The following is a 16,451-nucleotide window of genomic DNA, read 5'->3' as shown; positions in this document are numbered from 1 at the left end:
CACATCATGCTAGAGGATACTAATTAAGGATTAAAACTGTGATAGTGATCGTATTTTTAATTGTATAGTATTTATTATGATTGTGGACATAACAATTATTATTAAGGAATTTTGTTTGTTATCGCATTACCAGTGATTGAAAAGTTACTGTTTGATGAAGAAAAAAGCGAGTAAACATGATCTGAAAGTGAAAGTCAAAAGATTGAAGGGAGAGGTGGAAGAGATTATCAAACGGCAAAAGTAAACAGTAGCATTCAAGTCGATACGTCTCGATTAACAAACACAAAATACAAAGATGAAAAATATATAATACAATCACGAAATTTAAATAAGATTAACCCCACCACACATTTAGTTCGTTAATTAGTAGACTTAAAATCTAATCAAAACAAAGGAAATTGATCTACACGATAGATTGGCCCTGCATATCAGTACGGAATGAATTGTTGATGTTTACTTTTGAAATACTAAGGCAGCTATGGTTCACTTTTGCAGTAATTATTTCTGCCCACAATTTCACTGGAAAAAAAAGAATATGAGCAAAAATTGATACAAAAGTTATCCATTGAGAATAAAGAGGAAGCAACAGGGCTTACCGGAGGAGTCGAGTGAATTGAGCAGCCTTGCCGAGATCACCTTGTTCTCTTGCCTTGAGGATACTGAACATCAGGCCGAGTCGGATTGAGTGTTGGCGGTTTGTTGGATAATTTGGTTAGTTTCATTGCGAAGCTGTTTGTATTCTTCCTCGATGGAATTAAATTTTGCTCGAACTTGACTTTGCCCTTCCTTGATGCTTTGCTGCTCTTTGTTGATCTTTTCCTCCACTTTCAACCTTCCAAGTCTCTTCCTCGTATATTTTGCTGAATTAATCTTTATCTAGTTTCCCACATGATTAAACAAACCCACATCAATACAAACTAATACAACACTTTCTAAATAAAAAACTAGGGGTGTAATTCGATCAACTGTTTGTGAAATGGTTGATGATATGTTCGTTTATATTCCTTTATCCAGATAAATAATGAACAAAATTTTTAATTTCATTCAATAAGCTAATGAACACAAACATAGGTATGCTTGATTCATTTATGTATTGGTAGAGATAAGACCTAAATTAAACACGGGATGAACATTGGAGTTAAAACTGTAACGTCTAAGGAACTTAAAGACTAGAGAAATAATTTAATCATTTTTCTTTTGCTGGTAAATAAAAGGGTAAAAATAGGGTGGCAGCAAATCTAAAAAAAATTAGACACAGATATTAATAACAAAAAAAATTCCGTATGGTATGTACAAATAAAATTTCAGTGTAGACGTGAACAACTAACATAAAAAAATTCGATGGCACACCTTAAATAACATTTATCCCTAGCTTGAAATTTTATTTGTGCTCATCACATACAAAATATATTTGTTATTAATACATATGTACCTATTCTAAAATATATTTTTGGATCTGTCAATATTCATAATATATATATATATATATATTATATAACAAGTGAATATGAAACAAAGATGTAAAGATAAAAAGCAAGGCGACTATAGAGATCCTAATTAGAAGATCATGAAAACCGCTAAATTTACATACCGATTACCATTTGAAAAAATAATAATGGGCATACAAAAGGAGGAAACAAATTCGTGAATAGATAGTTTTAGCTACGTACCTTGGACCTTCTACGCAAACTAAAATGTCGTTTTGAAGGGTCCTTTGAATACCGAAAACGAGACAATAGAAAAGGACACATCATATAGGTTTGGGCTTCTTGCAACGGACTGCTGCCAAAGGTATAAAACGAGAGCACCACCTTTATATATAGACAGGATTGCGTGGAGCTAAAGCAAAGTGGGCGGCGTTTTTATTAAATTGTCAGTCGGCTAACGTGACCCATTCCACAAGCGCCACCGAGCCAATCGCGCGATTACCCAACGTTTTCAGATTCATAGCCGGGCGTGATTGTTCACGATCGCGCGCTATTCTTATCTTAAAGAGGATCAACAACCAAGACTTGGATTTATAATTTGTTTTTCCTTTACAAAAAAGGAAAATGAATAGTATATTCTCTAAATGTTTAACCCGATATATACGTTGTAACAACTTTTTTTAAAAAAAAATTGAACACGAAGTGGTGATTATTTTTCTCAACAGAAATAAAAAAAGTAAAAAAATTCCAGATTATTCTCGTTTAGTTTACAGAAATTCCCTTTTGTTCTTTTTTCAAAGAACCTACAGTTACATGGTTTTTTACCGAATAAAAGATGAAATCTGCATATAATTTCCGCAAGATTAAATTATTAAATGAAGAATCCACCCAAGCCGCTGCAGTAAACAAAGACTAGAAGTGTAGATCGAGGAAACCTGTATTCATACATAAGCGCGTTGTTGATCGAAATCTGAGCATACGTCGGGCTGTCGAGAACTTACTCGATGATCTGGAAAAACATAGAAGGCGTACGGCATCCGATAAGAAACAGAGCGAGGAATAAATTGGAAGAAACAAAAGCCAAGGCAAAAGATCAGAAAAAACGAAGAAAAAGATTAATAGAGAAAGGCAACGCCATAATAACGGCAGTATGAATAGTCTGATAGCGTAAAGCTAGTGCCTAATGGAGCTGAGACTGGAATATTTGCAACGGCCGCACTTCTACTTATTTGATCAGTTTTTTCTCCCTTCTCGCCAGAAAACTAAAAAAGACGGGAAGGTTTAGGTTAATTATGAAAACTAAAAAACTAACCATATATTGAAAAATTACAGACTAAAAAGGTTAGAGATTCAAATTTTGATTTTTGTGTATGGGACAAGTTGGGTTGGGATAACCGTCCTAGTCTCTGTAATATTTGATTTAAATTAATTGATTAATAAATCAAATATCGATGATTAATTAAAAAAATTTACGAGAAAAACATGATTTATAACTACGAGTAAAATTAATATAATCATTGAAAAAATTAAATTTTTAATAATTACCGTAATTATGAAAAGAATTTATAAATATACAACTTTTCAAACTTTCTTAACGTTTACGTTAGTTACGAGAATTATTGAATTTTTTTTCAATGTTCTCAATATACACATAAATATTTTTCGCAGAGAATGGAATGGTCCATCCAAAATGAGCATAAAAAATTAGAGTGGCATTTGCTCTCTCATCACGTTTAGCTAAACCCCTCAAAAACCCAGGTATCTCACTCACAAGCGGCAAGCCTCACTCATGTGATGCTACCAACAAATATGGAGGTTCCAATCCCTTGCACCCAAACCCCTCGTCTATTTCCTCCCCTGCCAACCACTCAAACCCCCACTTTCTCTCAGCTAGCAGGCTCAAAATCAGAGTTTCTTCTTCGTCTGCCAATCCCAGTGGTTCTGGCTCCAATGGCTTCTCTTGGCTCCGCATCGGCTCCGAGAAGGTCTGGTCCAAATTTGGGGAGTCGGTTAAGATGGAAACTGGGTTTGATTTGGATGAGGAGAATGTGAGGATTGGTTTGTTGGTGGGACGAGTTAACCAAGGTTTAAGGTATTAGTTGTCGTGCAAAATTATTAGTTGTCATACAACTAATAATAATTATATAATATATAATAATAGTTCATAATGTATTGTAAGTTGACAACAATAATGGTTCATAGTTGGCACTAATAATGGTTGAAAAGTGACATGGCAAAATCTCACATTTAGTCATTGTAATTTAGGGTATTTTCAAGATTAGTTCTTAAAGCTTCTACTATAAATATCCTATCTCATTTAGCTTTAAAACCATACCAAAGCATTCTAGTTTTCTTCCAATACTAGAGAGAATTTAGAGAATTTCTTGAGAGTTATTTTCTCCTTTTTATCAAGAGAGAATTATCATTGTTTTCTCCTTGGTAGATCGAGAAAAGTTGTAATTCCTATTTTCTCATAGTGAAATTCTTCTACCGTTGCCCGTGGTTTTTACCCTATATTATTTAGGGGTTTTCCACGTAAATTATGTGTCTCTTTTATCTTCATTTTTATTTTCTCAAATTATCAGTTGTGATTTTGCTATATCTGATAGCCGTCTTCTGCAACAATTGGTATCCGAGCTAGATTAGAGTGTGTAATATATGTTTATTGTATTTGTGGTTGCCACCAAAAGGTGGATCTTTCCAACATAAGAAAATAAGAAGTTATTACTCATTCTTTGAAGGTTCCAAAGAACTATTCACTATAGTGAAATAGTGGGAGCTATCCGTAAAAAAAGCTATGACAACGAAATTTGATATTGAAAAATTCAATGAGAGAAATTTCTCATTGTGGAAATTGAAGATGAAGGCTATCCTGAGAAAAGACGGTTGTCTAGCAGCTATCAGTGAAAGGCCAGTGGATTTCACAGATGACAACAAATAGATCGAAATGGATGAGAATGCTATGGAAAACTTTCATCTAGCACTAGCAGATGAAGTATTGTCAAGCATCGAGGAGAAGAAGACAGATAAGGAGATATGGGATCATCTCACCAAATTGTACGAGGCCACATCGTTGTATAATAAAATTTTCCTTAAGAGAAAATTGTACACTCTCCGTATGCCAAAATCTACTTCAGTGATGGAGCACATAAATACACTGAACACTTTATTTTCTCAGCTTACATCCTTAAGCTGTAAAATAGGAGAACAAGAACGTGCTGAACTTCTACTTCAAAGTCTACCGGATTCGTATGATCAACTCATCATCAACTTGACAAACAGTAATGTCACTAGTCTAGTCTTCGATGACGTTGCAGCAACTGTTCTACAAGAAGAAAATCGACTCAAGAACAAGGAAGACAGACAAGTAAATCTGCAACAAACAGAAGCATTGAAAACGATGACAACGATGAGAGGGAGATCAACAGAACGTGGCCAAAGCAGCAGTCACAAACATGGTAGATTGAAGTCAAGGAGCAAGAAGAATTTAAAGTGCTACAACTGTGGAAAGAATGATCACTTAAAGAAGGATTGTTAGAGTCTAAATAAAAACTCCAATCCACAAGGCAATACCGCAAACACTTCAGATGATGGAGATGCTCTATGCTGTGAAGCGTCAACCACCATGGAAGGCAGAAAAAGATTTGCAGATATATGGCTCATTGATTCGGGAGCGACATATCACATGACCTCAAGAAGAGAATTGTTCCATCATTATGAACCTGTCTCAGGAGGATCTGTGTATAGTTGCAATGAACATGCCTTAGAGATCATTGGCGTGGGAACCATCAAATTGAAGATGTATGATGGAACAATTAAAGTTGTTCGAGATATGTGGCACATGAAAGGCCTGAAGAAAAATTTATTATCCTACGGATTGTTGGATAATAATGCAAGCAAGATTGAAACACGGAAATGAATCATGAAGGTGTTCCGTGGAACACTTGTGGTGCTGAAAGGTAAAAAGATAGCTGCAAACTTGTACATGCTGAAGGGAGAGACTTTGGTAGAAGCAGAAGCTTCTGTTGCCTCATGTAGTTCAGATTCGGTAATGTTATGGCATCAGAAACTTGGACACATGTCAGAACAAGGAATGAAAGTCCTTGTGGAGAAAAAGCTACTTCCAGGCTTAACAAAGGTATCACTTACCTTGTGTGAGCATTGCATAACAAGTAAGCAACACCGGTTGAAATTCAACACGTCAAATTCTAGAGGTAAATTCTAGAATTGGTTCTCTGACGTATGGCAAGCACCGGTTACATCCCTAGGCGAAGCAAAATACTTTGTCTCACTTATTATTGATGACTACTCTAGGAGATGTTGGGTGTACCCTATTAAGAAGAAGTCAGATGTGTTTTCAACTTTCAAAAACGTCAAAGCGCGGGTGGAACTTGATTCTAGAAATAAGATCAAGTGTTTCAGAACAGATAATGGAGGAAAATACACAAGCGAAGAATTTGATGACTTTTGAAGGAAAGAAGGCATCAAAAGACAGTTCACAGTGGCGAACACTCCTCAACAAAATGGAGTGTCAGAGCGGATGAACAGAACCTTGTTAGAAAGAATAAGATCAATGTTGAGGGATGCAGACCTAGAAAATTCATTCTGGGTAGAAGCAGTCAATACCGCCTGTTATTTGGTGAATCGAGCTCCATCAACTGCAATAGAGATCAAGACACCAATCGAGATGTGGACTGGTAAACCAGCTGATTATTCAAACCTCCATATATTTGGAGTATTGTGTACGTGATGTACAACTCCCAAGAAATTTCAAAGCTGGATCCAAAATCCAGGAAATGCAAATTCTTGGGGTATGCTGATGGAGTAAAGGGGTATCACTTGTGGGATCCCACTGCCCGCAAAGTGATCATTAGCAGGGATGTTATCTTTGTAGAAGAAAAGATACAAAGAAAATAAGACGATGATAGTGCTGAAAAGTCAGAGACTATAAGATGTTGATGGAGTAAAGGGGTATCGCTTGTAGGATACCACTGCCCGCAAAGTGATCATTAGCAGAGATGTTATCTTTGTAGAAGATAAGCTACAAAGAAAAGAAGACGATGATAGTGCTGAAAAGTCAGAGACTACACAGATACTTGTGGAAAAGGAGTTTGAACAAGGAGATTCTTCTGAAGCAGAACCAACACATGATGAACAAGAACTAGAGAGTTCTGAAGTTCCAACAACTCGCCAATCAGATCGTGTGAGAAGACGTCCCAATTGGCACTCAGATTATGTTATAGAAGGTAATATTGCATACTGCCTTTTAACAGAGGACAGTGAGCCATCAACATACCAGGAGACAATAAACAACTCAGATGCTTCACTGTGGATGATGGCGATGCAAGAAGAAATTGAAGTCCTTCATAAAAATAATACATGGGACCTTGTGTCACTACCACAAGGAAGGAATCCAATTGGTAACAAATGGGTCTTCAAAATCAAGCGAAATAGTGATGATCAAGTTGAGAGGTATCGTGCAAGACTGGTGGTCAAAGGATATGCTCAAAAAGAAGGTATTGATTTTAATGAAATATTTTCTCTTGTGGTCCGACTAACAACAGTTCGAGTAGTTTTGGCAATGTGTGCTACATTGAACTTACATCTAGAGCAGCTAGATGTTAAAACAGCTTTTCTTCATGGAAATCTTGAAGAAGAGATTTACATGCTCCAGCCTGAAGGTTTTGAAGGAAAAGAAAACAAGAACTTGGTTTGCAGGTTGAACAAATCTCTGTACGGTCTAAAGCAGGCGTCGAGGTGTTGGCATAAGAGATTTGATTCCTTCATTATGTGCCTTGGATACAACAGATTTAATGCAGACTCATGTGCTTATTTCAAGAGGTCTGGTGATAATGATTTTGTTATATTACTGTTGTATATGGATGACATGTTGGTTGTAGGACCCAACAAAGATCATATTAAAGAATTGAAGGCACAACTGGCTAGGGAATTTGAAATGAAGGACTTGGGATCAGCAAACAAGATTCTAGGGATGCAAATTCGCCAAGACAGAAGTAATAGAAAGATTTGGCTTTCACAAAAGAATTACTTAAAGAAGATCTTGTCACGATTCAGCATGCAATATTGTAAGCCAATTTCTACCCCTCTTCCTATTAACTTTATATTATCCTTCAGTATGAGTCCTAGCAGTGAAGAAGAGATGATGGAGATGTCTCGAGTACCGTATGCATCGGCAGTGGGAAGTTTAATGTTCGCTATGATATGCACAAGACTAGACATTGCACAAGCAGTGAGAGTGGTTAGTCGGTACATGGCGAATACAGGCAAAGAGCATTGGAATACAGTAAAGAGGATCATGAGATACATCAAAGGGACCTCAAATATTGCATTATGTTACGGAGGATTAAATTTACTTATCAATTGGTATGTTGATTCTGACTATGCAGTGGATTTGGATAAAAGCAAATCTACTACAGGATATGTGTTTAAAGTTGCTGGTGGAGCTGTAAGCTGGGTTTCAAAATTGCAGTCAGTTGTGGCTACATCCACAACAGAAGCAGAATATGTAACAGTTACACAAGCCAGTAAAGAAGCAATTTGGTTGAAGATGTTATTGGAGGAGCTTGGGCACAATCAAGAGTATGTCTCTATGTTTTGTGACAGTCAAAGCGCCTTGCATCTAGCAAGGAATCCAGCATTTCATTCAAGGACAAAGCACATACGAGTTCAATACCATTTTATTCGTGAAAAGGTGGAAGAAGAGACGGTAGATATGCAGAAGATCCATACCAAAGACAACATAGCATATTTCATGACGAAGGCGATCAACGCTGATAAATTTACCTGGTGTCGATCCTCTTGTGGTCTGTCAGAAACGTAAGCAACATGAAGGTACAAGGTAGAAAGAATGGTGTGAAGATATGATTATTCTAATCAAATCTTCAAGTGAGAGATTATTAGTTGTCATGCAAAATTATTAGTTGTCATACAACTAATAATAGTTGTATAATGCATAATAATGGTTCATAATGCATTGTAAGTTGGCAACAATAATGGTTCATAGTTGGCACTAATAATGGTTGAAAAGTGACATGGAAAAATCTCACATTTAGTCATTGTAATTTAGGGTATTTTCAAGATTAGTCCTTAAAGTTTCTACTATAAATACCCTAGCTCATTTAGCTTCAAAACCATCTCAAAGCATTCTAGCTTTCTTCCAATACTAGAGAGAATTTAGAGAGTTTCTTAAGAGTTGTTTTCTTCTTTTTATCAAGAGAGAATTATCATTGTTTTCTCCTTGGTAGATCGAGAGAAGTTGTAATTCCTATTTTCTCATAGTGAAATTATTCTACTGTTGCCCGTGGTTTTTACCTTATATTATTTAGGGGTTTTCCACGTAAATTTTGTGTCTCTTTTTTCTTTATTTTTATTTTCTCAAATTATCAGTTGTGATTTTGCTCTATCCGATAGCCGTCTTCCGCAACATAAGGAAGGGCGAGGGTGAATTCAATCGGTTTAGGACCAAGTTGCTTCCCGAGTTTGATAGCTGGAACCAGTGGGAGCGTTGGAAGGTTAGCAAGCCAGAATGTCTTTCTGCTTAATTGTTACCCTATCGCCAGCTCAAGGAAGTTGAGTTTCAGGATATAGCTCATTGTGCACCACTTCATAGTAGCTACCTGATTTTCTATTTTTTATCAACAATTTCGTTGTTTTTAAGCTGATCGTTGGTTAATTATTTTGTAGGATTTTAAAAACTGGGATCTCAAAGGGATCACTGCTTTGGTCCTCTATATTTTCGTTGCAATAATTTCTTGTCAAAGATTGTATGCTGTTGTGCGAGCTCCTTTACGAGATCGAGAAAGAAAACAATTAACAGAGGCATAAAAGAGGCATTGATTCCTGAACCGTCTCCAAATAATATTAGAAAGTAAATGCATTTCTTTTATTACTTGCGAGTTGCGAATGCAGTTTAGTAATTTCTTTATTCTAATGAAATAGCAGCATGAGTATGACTATATATCTAGTTGAGGTTTGCTGCATGATTTATCAACCCACGTCTAAGTTTATACTTCAATGGAAGATTTAATTACCTCGTACATAATTTTCATAATATGCTTGCAGTTTTTTTTTTTTTTTGCAGGGTTTCTCAAAAATATCAATCTTTGTAATATAAAAATGTTGTTCGATGTCTGTCTATGAATCGAATTTTGGACAATTAATAGTACCATTCTCAGTACAGGTCTAGATACTCAGTCTGATATAGTGGAATAATGTGACTTTTTGTGCTGAAAAATGTGTTATGCTTTAATTTACTAAATTCTTGAAGGTTATGCGAGTGATATATTTTGATCATTGACTATTCCCAATCATTTTGTCTATATATAGTGTTTTTTGAGTAACAAGTAGCCCTGAATCTTGTGGTTAGTTTATTGTTGGTTTATTATCAAGCAGTTGCTTGGCTTATGTGTTAAACCGCCTGCAAAGTGAGGTGTTAGTATTAACTAAAAAATATTAAACAAAATAATTAAATAGAATGATAATCATGTCGTAATATTAATCACTATTTTAAAAAGGAATTCGCCCTGATTTGTGTAATTACTATAATGGATGAATGGCCCCCTAAGTTAACACAACTCTTTAATTCTGTACACCCGAAAGATGGAATTAAATCTGGTGGTATTATTCTTTTCTCAAAACTCAAAACAACCCTCCAATTAGGTTTATAAAACTAAAGAGAGTTTCAAAGCAAATGACATTTACTTATGGGATATCTCTCACAAGAGTATATTGTCCACTATGTATAGACTAAATAGTAAGGGCAAAAATAGAATTAAATATCATTATGAAATGAGTTTCATTTGAGCATAAACCACATTCTTCTATTAATACGAAATAATTCTTTCATAAAATGAGAGTTTGAAGTTCTTAAAATTAGGGTGAACTCATAACAGACAACTAACCCCTTCATCCACCCAAATCCTTGATGTATCTACAAAGTATATATACAAATGTATATATATAACCCTTTTTCCTTAGGATTTTAGTAAGTGTACTGGAAAAATTGCCCAATATTTTCCATAGAAGGTGGTTAATCCTTATCACTGACGTATGTTATTTCATCAAGGTTATCTCAACATAAAAAATTATCTTTACAATAGATAAGGTGAATTTCTTCAAGTTCATATTAAATGAATCACTCAAACTCTAGCATAAGAAATCATTAAAAATAATGTTTAACCTCATTAATCGTTGAATTCAATAAGTACCTCAATAGAATCACCCAAACTCTTGGGTTGAATTTATTAAGAGTTTAAGAAAACTCACCATCTATAGTGGTAAGTTCATCTAGTCCTTTATAATAGGACTACTCACTTAACACTGGGTTATAAACTTATTAAGAGTAGTTATTCAACCAAAATCGATAAATTTATCAAATCTTTTTTACTAAGACCATCCAAAGTCTAGTTTATGAATTTATTAAGAACAATAAAGCTCATCATGTACATGTACATTATGATAGGTACTAAGATATAAATGTACACTATGAGTCTTTCAATGGCTTCGTTTGACCACATTGAACTTAGCTAAGTTAGACATCCACCATGAATTTTTCAATCACTGGGCTTTTGACTCATCCCATAGAAGAATCAAAATAATTTCTGACTTAACATTTTGGTAAGTAGATCAACTATATTCCTCTTCGACTTTAGTCATCATTTAAGACACACCACAATTCTAATATATTTAAGATAAAAATTGTAACCCCCTCAGACCGATGCGGATAGTCCGATCCGATCTGGAGTGTCACATTAGGGCCACCGGAGCGACCCACCGTAAAAATATCGGAAATTTTAAAACTTTTCTTAAAACATGTAAAATCATAAAATGATTTATTATTATTCAAAAATAAGACAGGTTTTTCAAACTCAGATATAAAACAAAATACAATCTACATGCCCCCTAATCACATGTATCATACTCTGCAAGCAACGCCGGAAGAACTCCCTTACTGATGTTGATAGTGGTACTGGTACAATTCTTTTAACCTGCAATGTTGAGTAATAGAGTGAGCTTCGGAAAGCTCAGTAATACAGAACTACCATATGATGTTGAAGAACGTGCAGATACATATAAACATATATTTTCTTAATGATCCATACATTTACAGACCTTTATATTGAGCGGAAATCCTACTGATATTTCAAGTGGTAACAGACAATGAGCTTTTAGTTCAGAGAAATATTTTGGATGTTTAGGTTCAGGAGATCAGAATAGGTTATCTAGTGTGTTCCCAAAAACCATGTAACTTTTCAGCTCTTTTTAAAACATATATATATATATATATATATATATATATATATATATATATATATATACCCCAATTCATCACGAACAAAATGTGTAGGTTCCCCAGAACCATACAACCCTGTCACGAACAGTAAGGCCCTGAGCACAAAGCCGTGGAGCATGCAAGTAAGGCCCTGAGCACAAAGCCGTGGAGCATGCAAGTAAGGCCCTGAGCACAAAGCCGTGGAGCATGCAAGTAAGGCACTGAGAACAAAGCCGAGGAGCCTCCAAGTAATCTTCCTCCAACGATACCCCCCAATAAAACATGTTATGTCCGTAAACGGATATATCAAAAATCAAAACATAATTCAAGTCAAGTATCATATCAGAATCCAGGTCATGTATCATATCAGAATCCATGTCAATATCATATCAGAATCTAGGTCAGGTATCATAACATAATTCAAATCAGAAATCAGATAAAATATTCATGTAATTAGGGAACACACCAGAGTTTACAGGTATTATTCAGAGGCACTGGATAATTTTAACAGGTAGAGGAATACAGATCTTCAGTATACCGATAGAATATCAGAATTCAGAATCACTATTGGAAGAGTTCAATAACTGACGAAATTATCAATTATTCAGAATATGACTTAAGCTGGTAAGGAAGAAATGAAGGTTCAGGACATTTACAGTATGTGTCTATTGATCGGATTATCAAACAACTCTTAGATGAATAGCTCCCAAAACTAATGCTTGTCGATTTATCAATTCATTGTTCTTCCAGAGTATTTACTCTTTAATACCACAAATTCTTGTCCATCGGTCATTTTCGGAATCATCACTGAATAAATCTTCCAATGTCTTCATTTCATTTCCACGCTTCCACAATATCATATAATGCTGACGTACTTGATTATTTTAATCATAAATCATCGTAATTTTACACTATGTAAACTCATCAGAGTTTCCAGACTTATCCAAATCACTTACTAAATCCTCAGTCATTGAGATTACCTAATTCATTTAGCAGTCATGTTCATTCCCGTTATTTCAGGGTTTTTTAGGGTAATCCAGACGTTTCTGAATTTCGGATACATAATGTACTTTCGTTCAATTCAATTTGGTCTTCGTGGTCGATTTGTCTAACAAATATCAAATCCTTACTACTGAATGTGTTCTAGAGTTGAGCTGAGTTGAATACTTCCAAAACTATCATCGAGCCAAACTTGAAAATACAAACACGCATTCAAGTGACATCTATGTCGTTCAGGTATTGATATAACACTAGCATTGGTTGCTCGGCTTAATATGTGATCCATAACTTTTAAGATCAATACCACACCCATGTTTATTTGGATTCCTTAATTAATCCAACATCTACTTAGTCTAGGTCATAAGGGTATTTTGGTCATTCTGGTGCTCAGTTTCATTCCATTCTTTTCAGAGCTCGAGGATATTCAATCATTCCTAAGCTTGGTGATATTCTTAAGTCATTTCCATTACAGGGATATTTTGGTTATTTTACAGATCTACGGTATTTAAATTTTTTCCTTCCATCCGGTCTTATTATTTAATTCCATTTTATCATCTATTTCAGTCCCTTCAAACAATTCTGATAAAAGAGCACTCTCCGATAAATAGTTCTTCGGGTATTTACTCATAACTCGGATATTTTCGGGTCAAGTGCATTCTCAGATTTTACAAATGGAATATCATAAATTTTTCTGTACAAAGACAGGATCTTAACAATTAAATTCATACTTAATCGAGTTAAGTACAAATCCTCAAAGTACTTTCTCATTCAAGGTCAACTCAGACTATTTTACCTCTCAAGGGCATTTTCATAATTTCTTAACCAGATAATTTCGATATTAGCTCTTAACGAAAATAATTATAATTTAAAGATCCTATGGTTAATTGCTTTCTCGAATATTCTCTGATCTTGAAATGATTACTTAACAGACTTCTAGCATCTTGCTCAAACCATCTTGGGGTTAAAAACCGGTTATCCGCATTTCTTAAGAAAAACTAACATTTCTTATGCATATCAATAATTTTACCGAATCAATATGTCTTTTCAGAGTTATTAACCAACTTCCAGGGATAATTCTTGTCATCTTACAATATAAGGGTATTTTCATAATTTTACCCAACCAGAGTATTCACATAATTTCTCATCCGAGTACCTTTAATATTTAACCTTTGTTGATATAACATATAAGTTACAGATCCAAGGTTGATTCCTTTATCACTAATCACAAAACTTGTAATTTAATTCTAACAATCTCTCAATCTCCTATATTAATCATCTAAACCATAATCGGTTGCCAAATTTCTACTGTTTTTGGATCGAGTGTAAAAATTCATTAACTACACAAATGAGACCAACATTATCTTATTCATACATTTACCAATATTCACATGTTCTATAAAGCATAAAGAGGTAGTAGAGTATTACCTCGATTTTCATGCCATACTAATCGACCATATAAATTCCATTCGAACGTCTTTGATCTTGAAATCATCTTCCAATATTTCATCGAATCCATATCAACAGAAATTACATCAAAACGGAGCTAAATTCTGAAAAACGGATCGAATCAGATAATAAATCAGTGAAAAACAGCTTACCGGGTTCAAATTTGGCAAAACGGACTTCGGATTCGGATTCAGGACATCGAAAGCAAAAAATATGACTTTTTGAACATTTGAAATTTTTGGTCAAAATCAAAGTCAACGGTTTTGACTGGAAATTTCAAGGCCTTTGGGTCCTAATTTCGAAAAACGGACTGCGGAATCAGACTTGAAACGTCGAAAAACGTCAGGTTAGGTATACTCGGTCAAAGTCAAAGGTCGTTTAATGCCCGGTCAAAGCCGGTCAAAGTTTTGGTCAATGTCAATCAACGATAAACGATCAACAGTCCACCATTTTACACAAATATCACCCTAACAGAAATTAATTACCAAATTAGCCACATTATGCAAATATTTACCAAACTAACACCTAAATTTTGCACAAATAGCACCCAAACAGAAATTAATTTCAAAATTAACACCCATGTGATGCTCACTCTCGGGGGTGGAGCGTGCAGCGCGTGAAAAGTAACTCGGTGTCAGAAAATTCCTGGAAAATTTCCTAAAAATCATTTTAAGCGATTTTGAGGCACTTAAAACGCTCGATTCACAATTTTGAACGGCGGAGAGCTCGATTCCGAAACGTCGAAAACTTTGACGGTCTTACCCCTCCACGGGCCGGCGACGACAGAGAAACGGATAACACCGGTAGACTCGAAACGATGCAAGGAACACGATGGTGCGGGAGGTGTCGTAAACGAATTGCCAGATCATCGTAAATCGATGAAAAACCAACTGAAATCGAGTTATTATCGACGATACTTCTGACTGAAATTAACAACGAACGATGATGATTCACGATGAAAGGTTTGAGGGGTTTTGTTCCTCAGTCGACAACGAACACGATGGTGGTTTCGGTTCGTCGATCGGAGGTTGAACGACGAGTAAATCGGAGTTGAAAGGAGGGTTGTTGGAGAAGGGAAAACTGGAAAATATGAGAACTTGCGCATGGGAGAATATATAAAAAATTGTTAAATCATGGGTTTAGTCACTGAACTTCCTGCACTTCTTAAAATGGTCTGCCAACTTTACGATTTTACAATTTAATCCTCAATTTTCTTCCAAAATACCAATTAAATCCAATACTTTATAATTCCTGAACTCAAATCTTGTTTACACATTATTATATTCTCAAAATTTTGAGAAATTACTAATCAATAAGATATGATCACTTTTATTTTTATTTAATTAAAATGTGGTCACTTTCGTTTTTATTTAATTAAGTTGTGGGCACGAACCAAGTGGCCTCCATGATTCCTTGAGGACCTGGGTTCGAGTACCATAAATGCTAGGGGTGTGAGCGTTCAATGTCGAAAGGTTTAGTGTTATCTTTGAATAAATATTGTCTTGTACTTACCCTAGATTAATAAAAAAAATTAAGATGTGGTCACCACGGGTTAACTACCATTAAAATTTAACAGATTAAGTGACGTGGTAGTTAATATTTTGGTATAATCACACATTTGATCCTTGTTATTTACAAATTCTTTCAATTTAGTCCTACTTTTAATAAATTAAAATAAATTTAATCCTCCAATTGAATGATGTCACGTGGAATATTTTATATATATTATCTTTAAGAAATATTTTTATATTAACTTATTAAATATATTTTAATTTAAAAATGTTTATTTTTTCTTATCTAAACTTTTCAAAACATATTTTATTATTTTTTAACTTTTCAAAGTATATATTTTATCTTAATTTACTATATATATTATATTATTACTTTAAATTATTATATATATTTTATTCTTATCTTAACTTCAAAATTTTAACATAAAATATGTTAAAAGTATGACTAAATTAAGAGAATATGTAAATAATAAGGATCAAATATGTAATTATACCAAAATATTTAACCGTCAAGTCACCTAATATGTTAACTTTTAATAGCAGTTAACCCGTGTTAACCACATCTTAATTAAATAAAAACGAAAGTGATCATATATTATATTTTCAAAAATCAATAAAAAAGAGTAGATAAAATACAAACATAAACGATCAATCATATAATTAACCCTATAATTTTTTTCTTAAGAGCAATGATAAAAATATTGAAATGACCATTTGTCTTGAATAAATCAACGGGTCCAAGAACCAATTTAGAGACCCTTAACGAACCAATTGAGG

At 34.5% G+C, this 16,451-nt stretch overlaps 1 protein-coding gene and 1 long non-coding RNA gene across 2 annotated transcripts; one reads left to right on the top strand and one right to left on the bottom strand.

Annotated features, from left to right (window-relative positions):
• Positions 1–253: 253 nt before the first annotated feature.
• LOC120123476 lies at positions 254–2,697 on the bottom strand. Its single transcript, XR_005516197.1, has 3 exons — positions 1,671–2,697; positions 597–876; positions 254–519 (listed from the first exon to the last, which is right to left on the bottom strand). It is a non-coding gene; the product is annotated as an uncharacterized LOC120123476 (long non-coding RNA).
• A 629-nt stretch (positions 2,698–3,326) lies between these two features.
• LOC120123457 (ATP-dependent zinc metalloprotease FTSH 12, chloroplastic-like) lies at positions 3,327–9,290 on the top strand. The gene is made up of 3 exons (XM_039142348.1): positions 3,327–3,519; positions 8,878–8,959; positions 9,132–9,290. The coding sequence occupies exons 1-3, from the start codon at positions 3,443–3,445 to the stop codon at positions 9,270–9,272; spliced, it is 300 nt and encodes a 99-aa protein (XP_038998279.1). The 5' UTR covers positions 3,327–3,442; the 3' UTR covers positions 9,273–9,290.
• Positions 9,291–16,451: the final 7,161 nt, after the last annotated feature.

This window comes from Hibiscus syriacus, unplaced genomic scaffold (assembly GCF_006381635.1).
Source record: "Hibiscus syriacus cultivar Baekdansim isolate YM2019G1 unplaced genomic scaffold, ASM638163v2 tig00110393_pilon, whole genome shotgun sequence".
Taxonomy (NCBI): Eukaryota; Viridiplantae; Streptophyta; class Magnoliopsida; order Malvales; family Malvaceae; genus Hibiscus; species Hibiscus syriacus.
Note: the sequence above shows the minus strand (reverse complement) of the source record. Positions and strands in the feature narration are given on the sequence as shown.